The 9,856-nt window shown below is 37.4% G+C and overlaps 1 protein-coding gene across 1 annotated transcript; it reads right to left on the reverse strand.

Moving 5' to 3' along the window:
* Positions 1-243: 243 nt before the first annotated feature.
* On the reverse strand, positions 244-9,622 carry LOC115923678 (beta-1,4-galactosyltransferase 5-like). The gene is made up of 8 exons (XM_030984848.1): positions 9,314-9,622; positions 8,728-8,862; positions 8,058-8,105; positions 7,263-7,522; positions 6,470-6,586; positions 5,841-6,028; positions 2,568-2,792; positions 244-2,055 (listed from the first exon to the last, which is right to left on the reverse strand). Exons 1-8 carry the CDS (start codon positions 9,513-9,515, stop codon positions 1,776-1,778), a joined length of 1,455 nt encoding a protein of 484 aa, XP_030840708.1. The 5' UTR covers positions 9,516-9,622; the 3' UTR covers positions 244-1,775.
* Positions 9,623-9,856: the final 234 nt, after the last annotated feature.

Consider the following 9,856-nt stretch of genomic DNA (forward strand, 5'->3'; position numbering starts at 1 on the left):
TTTCTTATGTATGTCTTTATGTACTAGTATTTCTTAGGCACTAGAACGGCTTATTAAATCGAATACATTGGAATCAATTGGAAAACAATTACGGAGGGGGAAACGAAAGTTTTGGATGAGAAGGTATACATGAAGTAGTAGAGCATGTCGAGATGGTAAGCGAAGACTGGAAGAGAAGCTAGCCAAAAGAGTCAACTTGGACAGCGTTTTGCAACTTTTTTTTTTTTTTTTTTTTTTTTTTTTTTTTTTTTTTTCTTACGGCACCCGTTTAAGAAATAAGTTTTTTTGCGCCTCCCTAATCTCAAATTCATTTACAAAATATCCATCTTGCATCATTCTGACACTCCCCATAAATTTCATTGTTTTTCGATTTGGTAAAAAAAATTACTCTAAGCAACACACTTGATGAAATTTAGAATGAAGTGTGCGGGTACCCTGCCAAATACGGAAATCATATATGAGCGGTCACACACGCACAAATATGAGGATATTCGGGTATTTCATTGCCATCCTGTTTCTAAATTTTGCGATCGAGTGAAGCTAACGAGCATGGTAAAAATGTAATTTCAGTAGAAAGGATAAAATATAAATTCTGGCACCTCGCTGTCCAAATAGAAGGTTATTCGGGCATCTCGTTGCTCAAATATTGAGGTATTGAGGCACTTCGTTTTCTGAAATCATCACGTTTCTAAAGATTGCGAGCGAGCTGGAAAGAAATACACTTTATTATCTTGAAATAGTATGTTCTCTAGCCGTTTATAATATTTGTTTTTCACGAATTCGACAATATTCCAAAATAATAACAATTTTTGTATTATTCAAATCTCTCGCAGCACCCGTCTTGTGGCACCCCGTTGTGCGGCGGTACCCCGGTTGAAAAACGCTGAACTATATAGGAGGATAAGATAATGGAAAAGGGGAGAACAGCAATAGATAAAGAATATAAAAAGCTTTTGTAAGATAATTGTTGGCATTGTGATATATATGCCATATAAAACATGCACCCGATTGATTTCTAGATCAAAATTTCATTACCATACCCAGTCAAGGCAGGCCTCACACAACCATATGAAATGAAACGGGTCATTTCCAATCATGTATGCCTACACGTTAGCCAAAAATTGACACAAAAAATAAATAGAAAAGCATATGATTATCAACTGATGTGACTTTAAAAGATCTAACTCAAATTTAAAAAAACAATCACAGTTTATTGCTTTATCTCTTCTAAACCGAGTCCCCCTCTCCCCCCTAAAAAAAAAGAAGTAATAATAACACTTAAATACAATGTAATATTTATATCACGAATGAATGGAACAAATAAAATTGATCGACTATATAATGCACCAATCGACCATTGACGAATTTTCATCAATCTACAAAACTGGTCAGTAATTAACTCTTCGAACATCTATTAATTACCCGAGGTACAAAAATCACGTAACAGTACAACGCAACAATACAAATAATGATAACAATGAAAGCAAATTGAAACGTTTATAAATAATCCTACATATTCATAGCACATACATGTATCTATTACACAGAGTCCATATCAAGATAAGTTCATTTGGAAGATTGCTTCCATTGGAAAGGGTACGAGTTGTGATGTGTAGTCCTATAACTCTCTGATTGACCTTACAAATATCTAATTACCTGAAACAACCTTTAATCTCTTGTAGAGAGGGCATAATTATGATTATCGAAAATTCGTAAATGTCTTTTTCCGGTACAGCTTAATGAACTGTGAATGATGCAACAACTTGAGTTTTTATTCAACCCTTCGGCGATTCTTCTTTAGGTTTTTTCACATCTTCCTTTTGAATCTCTAATATATGTCCTTCGCCGGCAACGACATCTTTCTCTCTAAGAATCTTCTCGAAGAGCTCAGCATCCCGATCACACACGTGCCACGCAACATTCCAAGGAAGGTCTTGGATGTCGACTCCAATATTTGTATACAGAGGGTACAGTTGCACACTCGGTGTGCCATAGTAGAGGTTGCTCAGGCCATCAGTTTCCATGCGCTCTTTGTAATGGTTTAGAAGACATACCCTGTGATTGAAAAAAATTAAATCAATAATCAATAAAACATTAAAGCTTATTATCAGTGCATTCGAATATCCCGCAGAGAGTGGTGCAATACAAGTACTTCAACCCCCCCCCCCACCCCACCCCCCGCCAACCGGCCCTGCCCAACCCCCTCCCAGTTTGAATTATGCCCTGACAAAATATGACCACAGTGTGGCTTTAGAATATTTACAAAATGTTCCAATGTGAACACACTATAATCACACTTTTTATTTATAGAGGTTGATACACAGAGATAATCAACATATGTACATTTACCACAGTGTGGCCATATAGTGTGAACACTCTATTCACACGTATGTACTATATTCTGTAGCATGGCATGTTGTTTGAGTTGGAAAACATCATAGTGTGTAAACATTGAAATGTAACCACAGCTTAGGTATAGCTTTCAAAGGAAATAACCACACTGTGAACACACTGTGTGACGCTTTTTGCTTTACGTTAGGATAATCCATGTAAATACGTATAGTTACCTGTCCATATTTTTCTTGGCGCTCTTATGGTGATGTGGAATGACATTGTAGAACCCGACCGGTCCCCAGGGCCTAGTCTTGGACAGCCCCTTGGCTCTTATCCGACCCAAGATGTCGTCATCTTCTCCTCCCCAGCCCCAGTAAGCATTGGGAAACCCGTTAAATTTCTCGATCTGGGTCCTCGTGAAACCCGTCACAGCCCCGAAGAAGGCCCCATACAGTAATCTGTGAAATGAGAATAAAATAAATGAAAACGAATGGATTTATACAGGTTGAGAATCGCATGATATAATTTCTCTTGCATCTGAAAATCGCAGGTCAGAATAAGGAGGCTTCTGCTTTCTTTATGTCGTATATAGACTGTGGTAAAGATTAATTTTATAAGGTTTATTTTTAATAAAATAAGTCGAAATATGATGGGGTTTTTGAAAGAAAAGAAATGCAAATTCTAGACGAAAACAGAAAATCGTAACATTTGTGTTCTTGACATCGAATAGCAAAGTTAGCACGTTTTTTAAAATTCGGCCTGCTCATCAGCCTGCTAATTAAAAGAACATTATGACTGGAAACAGAAATCATCACTTTACGACCAGTTCAAGTGAAATACTGGAAGTTCTTTTTAAAGTCAGTAATGACAAAGATAAACTCAAAATATTTGAGAATTTAAAAAAAATGAAAATATCGTTTGAAAATGAGTAAGGCTTCAGAACACTGGCGTACCTATGGGGGGGGCAGGGGGCACAGTGCCCCCCCCCCCCCCCTGACGGGCTCCAGGGGGAAAAAAGGGGAAAAGAAAAGAAAAGAAAGGAAAGGAAAGAAAAAGAAAAAAAGGAAAAGGGAAGAAAAAAGGAAAAAAAGAGAAAAAAGGGGAAAAAAAGGAAGAAGAAGAGAAAAGGAAGAAAAAGGGAAAAGAAAAGGAAAGGAATAAAAATGGGAAATTTTTAAAAAAAAGACCATGGCCGTACGCACCAGGGGGGGGGGCAGTTGACCCCAGATATTTTGAAAACGTACAGTTTTTTTCCTGAAAATGTAGTGTAGGCCTATACCAAATCCTTCAATTCTACTTTTGAAAATGCAAAAGTACCCTCATGACCAGTTCGGTCGCTCGAACTCCCTTCACTCCTTTTGCTTTTGAGATTCTTCGAAAACTTTTAACGCATCTTTCCCCCTCCCCCACCAGAAAAATATTCCGCATACGGCCCTGAAAAATTAAAACAAATGAAAATAGGAAAATATAAGTGATATAACAAATTCGAAACTCTTCGCTGGCGCGAACTGCTTGCTAGCCTATTTTGTATTAAATGTTTTCACTTGCTCGTCCCCCTGAAAAAAGAAAAGGATTAGTATTGCCTAGAATACAATTGTGCCTGCCCCGACGGGCCCCGACCTGCAACCATGGCAACAATAACACAATATATATGTACCAAATGTTACTAAAAGAGACTAATTCATTTTTCTCGCTCGCTAACTCGCTCGCGAATAAAATGAATAGACATTGCTTTGGAAACAATTCGTCCTTGTTTTCACGAAGTGACGGTAGTGAGGAAAATCGTAACGCAAAGTGAATGCAATTTTTTTTCACTACCGTCACTTCGTGAAAACAGCGACGAATTGTGCCCACCCTTGACCTGCAACAATATCATTAAAAATGGAAGAGTTTTTTCGCCCTCTCGCCAAAAAGGAATTGAATCGCGTTAAACGCGATTGCGTCCATCCTGACCTGCACCAATAAAAACAAGTTTATTTATTTATTTCTATTAAAAGATACTTTTTTTTTTTTTGCTTGCTCGCTATGCTCGCTCGCCAAAATGGAATTGACACCGCTAACGTGCCCGCCCCAACCTGCAACAACCAGTTAATAATTATGTACCAAACGTTATTCAAAGAAGTTTTGGTGTGCTCGTGCTCGCCAAAACGGAATTAACATCACCTTAGACATGATTGTGTAAGCCCTGCCCTGCAACAAAAAAATCTGAAATTTATGAACCAATTATCATTACAAAAATTTTGCTCGCTCGCTACGCTCGCTCGCCAAAATAGAAATAACACCGCTTTTAATAATCACGTCCCTGACATGGAACAATGAACCCAAGTTTATATACCATATTTTCCCTATAAAAGAGAAGTGATTTTTTTTTTGCTCGCTCGCTAGTCTCTCTCGCCAAAATAGAAATAACACCGTTTTTAATAATCACGTCCCTGACATGGAACAATGAACCCAAGTTTTATGTACCATATTTTCCCTATAAAATAGAAGTGATTTTGTTTTTCGCTTACTAGCTCGTGGAATTATGTGCCCACCACTAACCTGCTACAATATCATTAAAAAGAGAAATGTAAGGGGGTTGCCTGCCCGCCAAAATGGGATTGACATTGCCTTAAACACGATTTTGCCCGCCCCCTACCTGCAACAATGAAACAAATTTTATATAGTAATTCATTGAGAGAAAGATGTATTTTCGCTCGATAGCTAAAATGGGGATAAAATCACCCTAAACACAATATTGTTCCCGCGCCCTGCATGGGACAATTGTACCATATTTTCCCTATAAAATAGAAGTGATTTTGTTTTTCGCTTACTAGCTCGTGGAATTATGTGCCCACCACTAACCTGCTACAATATCATTAAAAAGAGAAATGTAAGGGGGTTGCCTGCCCGCCAAAATGGGATCGACATTGCCTTAAACACGATTTTGCCCGCCCCCTACCTGCAACAATGAAACAAATTTTATATAGTAATTCATTGAGAGAAAGATGTATTTTCGCTCGATAGCTAAAATGGGGATAAAATCACCCTAAACACAATATTGTTCCCGCGCCCTGCATGGGACAATTGAACCAAGTTTATATAAGTGGCAATTATTAAAAAAAGAAGTGATTTTTTTTCTTGCTCGCTACACTCGTTTGCAAAAAAATGAAATTAACGTCGCTAACAAGTGAATGTTCCCACCCCCAACTTGCAACAATACCAGTTTATATACCAAACGTTACTTAAAGATTTTTTTTTGATCGCTCGCTCGCCAGAAGTGAAAATTAGCATCGCCTTTTTTGTTTGTTTCGGTCGCTTGCCCCCCCCCCCCCCCCTGACGGAGTACCCCAGGTACGCCACTGCTTCAGAAAGAGAAGCTTTATAATAAAGACAAACAAAACATGAGTATAAATAGTTCTTGCAATAACATAAGAAGTCGACATTAGTCGTTGGCTATGCAGCCGTGAACATGTTAAGCAAAATCATGCGAAATAAAGAAGATGTTACAGGCCAGGCCTACTTACCTGTAGTTCCACCGGTCGACACCAGAGACGAAGTGTCGAGGCATGCCGCTGCAGCCGTAGAGGTTACCGTAGTTGAGAGGTATATGGTCGACATCGTGAAAGATAAAACAGTCGAACATGGTGTAGTTCAACGCCTCGACGAAACCGACGTTCATTAACATCGCCCGGTTAAAACGGAGATCATTCTCCTAGAGAGAAAGAGAGAGAGAGAGAGAGAGAGAGAGAGAGGGAGAGAGATTGTGAAAGCATAAACCAAATCTTCCTTGATTCTTTGTTTCATATAGAGCCATAGTTCAGTAATGCGAAAGATTCGTATATGTTAACGTATTCTTTGACAGCAATTTGTGTCAAAGCTTTTCGTCTCTTTTCAGTAAATGATAAAGCTTATAAAATTCTTTAGATAAAACAATACTTGTAAGGAAAAAATATGATAATAGGACTAATTTGTACTTATTTTGAAATTTGACTGCGCTTCCTTTTCTTATCAAAAGCAATCTCAGCACGCAATTACGATTCATTTGATTGAGGCACACGAAATGTCCTATTTTAAAAAGCTATTGAACATAGAAAAATGAGAAATAAAGAGGTTATAAAGAGGAAAGAAGGAAAGAGGAATCTGGAAGGCTAACCTGTTCAATGACAAAGATGGAGAACTCGAGGTATTGGCTCTTGAGGAATGGAACAAGATGAAGAAGTAAGATTGGAAGGTGCTGGTGCCTGTCACGAAAAGGTATCACTATGGCTACCTAGATAGAATAATGGAGTAAATCAGTCGAAGTACTATTTAGTTAATGTTTGTATTATTTTCAATGTGAACTGCTTCCTTTCTTTCTGTTTGTACTAGCTCCGGTGGGGGAGGGGTCATATTCCCTATTTTAGATGATAATGAAACATTTAAGATTATTTTTTTGATATTTCCCCCAATCAAGTAGCTCTGTATATGCTCATTTTCCCTCGTTGTATTCGTCTCGCCACCCCCTTTTTTTTCTTCTTATCTCTCTTTCTCTCTTTCTCTATCTATCTATCTTTCACCTATGCCAGTGCTCTCCCACTGTCTATCTTCCTTATCACAGCAGCAACTTTACATCAAAAAGGTTGCTCATGAAATGCACCGCATGATATAGGCCTATATTATGTAATATAACTCATAATATAGTTTGAATTTTTAACCCCATTCTGAATCCACAATTTCTATGTCATTGTTACAAGTTAAAAAATTCGCACTACTTATGTTTAATTATATTCAATGGAGTTCCCAGTTTTAGTTGGTAATGTTCGACGTTATGGTTCTAAACTCGTCAAGCTCTGAATTCTGTCCAACCTGAACCGGGTATGTCTATTTCAATAACCCATTCAAGTATTTTGTAGACGGTTTAATTCTTTCAAATTACTTATATGTCTTTTGCTCGATAACAATTTTACCTTCCATCTCGGTGAACACTTGGTTGGAATCCAGTGTCCTCCTGGCAACAAGATGTATTCCTCCGTCTCCAACCCATCATTCAACACATCTGGGATACCAGCTCCAGATGCGGTGTTGATCTTCCTCGCCTGGTAGAGCTTCTGAAGTTTCTCGTTGCTATGTTGGGTAAGCCGACGGGCATCCATGGTATGAGTGTGGAGAACGCGTTCTTCCACGTGGAACATTGTTGTTTCGTTGAGTTCATGAGTTAAATTTTTCTCTGGATGGAGATATTTTTAAATTCCAACTTTTGTTAGTCGAAAGAGACACATTTTCACAATTTAGAATCCAATAGCTAACAAGGAGAAGCACGTATTGATGTGGAAGGCTAATTGATAAGCACTGATTTGTCTAAGTCCTATCAGGAACAGTGTAACATTTCCCTAGTCCTATTAACGTGTTTTTTTTGTTCAAACAAACATGGATACACACAAAAGAAGTCTCGTTATTTTCAATATCGTTGAAACTGGCATACTTTATTCCTGTTATTCAACTAGAAATAGAATATTTCAATTTTCCAACATGCTTTCCTAGCACGCAGACTAATGTTGAACGTATAAATATAATGAAATGCTTAATATTGGGAATTTTTTTTAAATCAGGGATTGTTATCATAATTCTAAGTCACATAATCCGACCAATAACCCGTTTTTAAACCGTATGTTTAAATATTTTCAACGGATCTCCAAGTATTAGTTAGTATATGTTCGACGTAATGACTCTGAACCGTCTTCAAGCTTTGAATTCTTTCTTACCTGAACCGGGTATGTCTATTTCTGGGCACACTGGGCCATGGATTAATTCTGTGATGATAAAATAATGAAATGTTACTAAATCAAGAAAACTCTTCTTTAAAGCCCCACTATTTGTATCTACTTGCTCCCTCTATATAGAAAATAATACCTAATCGGTGACCGTTGGTCCCCCATTTGATCCTCTTTTTCTTACGTTAATTGAGAGCTAAGTTGATGAGATAGCCACCTGTCAGTGACCACACTTTGTGGTCTAATCTCTCCTGTCAGAACTAGTACAGACGGCCTTTAAAGATTTAAAGTGGAATCCAATAGCTCATCTAATAGATCATGTTAGACCCTTGTATATTGAAGCCGATACACAATCATTGATAATAAAAATGAATAGATGAATAAATACGTTTTTTTATTTTTCAAGTCTATAATAAATAAATGAATAAATAAACACAAAAATCACACAAATATGTAAATCATAAATAAATAGATTGAAACAAATTTAGATTAATAAAGAAATAAATAATTAAAGCAGCGGGATCGGGAACAAAAATATTGTCTTATTTAGACGTACATCAAACTAGTAACATTAAAACCGAACTTGTCCAAGTGTCTGTATGTTCTCCTCCTGATCTTCTTTCTTACTCATTAACTTGTGAAATGGTAAAGGGTTTCTTACTTCTTGCTTTGACGTCGACTGTTCGTGGTCTTGTGAAAGCTCCATCAATCTGATAAGATAACCTTCTCAGACTATCCACCAACCCCGATCCTTCTTCGGCTTCTCTTGCATAGCGATGTACTACACCAGGATGCCCTGCATGACAGTGCAAATCAATGGCATTTTCTTCATTACTCTCTTCTATCTCAACGGGCAATGAAGTATGTTATATAAAAACAAAATCTGTTCTAGATGTATTACATTTACGTACTGATGAACCGTTACATGTTTGAATGTTCTAGTAACAAATTTTGAATGTTCGCAACAGTTGCTGACAAAATAACCTCATCGAAGTTGTCCCTGTCACAGTATTTTTAAATGCTTTTACGGATTCAAGACTGAAATAACTCCGTATTATAATTTGGAAATAGACAGAATGGCATATAAGTTTTACGAAGATTGCATTTATTTTATTTAAAATGTTCTACATGACATGTAGACAGTGTCCAACAGTGATGACATGCCTATCTAGCTAAATAATTAATCGATTCTCGAGGTATTTAAAGAATTAATTGGAAAACGATGATGTTGAGTAATGACACCTTACCATAACTGGCATCCAGCGATGCCCAGAGGGCCAGCGTTGAAACGGTTGCCATGACAACCATGATCCAGATATACCAGAAGAAAGCTCTGCCGACGACACGCCCATCACTCATCGTATCCCAGATATGAGACATTACTAACCAAAATTGTGACGTCATTTCAGCGGCACGAGACCGCATTACTGCAGGTATTTGCAGCTTCATGATTGTCTTTTACAAGCTATGAGCGTGTCACAAGATTTGACGTTGTAAAAACCTGACGCTGATTTCGAAAGTCCCCTCGTTTTTCGTTTTGTTGCTACTTTACCTGTGAACAGAAGAGTCGAGATGAAACAGCGTGTAAGACTTCACATGACTGCTTTAACAAGATATTCTTTTTGTATAACTTTTCGCGGCATAAATACCTGATACAGATTTTTTTTAAAATTCAAATGTAAAGATTCGTTCATGAATTAGAATACATATAACAGCTCTATTTTCATCAGTAGACAAAAATGATAAGACAAATTTACTAACATATCCAAATGTCATGCATACATTTTTTA

Source organism: Strongylocentrotus purpuratus, unplaced genomic scaffold, assembly GCF_000002235.5.
Source record: "Strongylocentrotus purpuratus isolate Spur 01 unplaced genomic scaffold, Spur_5.0 spur5_scaffold_14, whole genome shotgun sequence".
Lineage (NCBI taxonomy): Eukaryota > Metazoa > Echinodermata > Echinoidea > Camarodonta > Strongylocentrotidae > Strongylocentrotus > Strongylocentrotus purpuratus.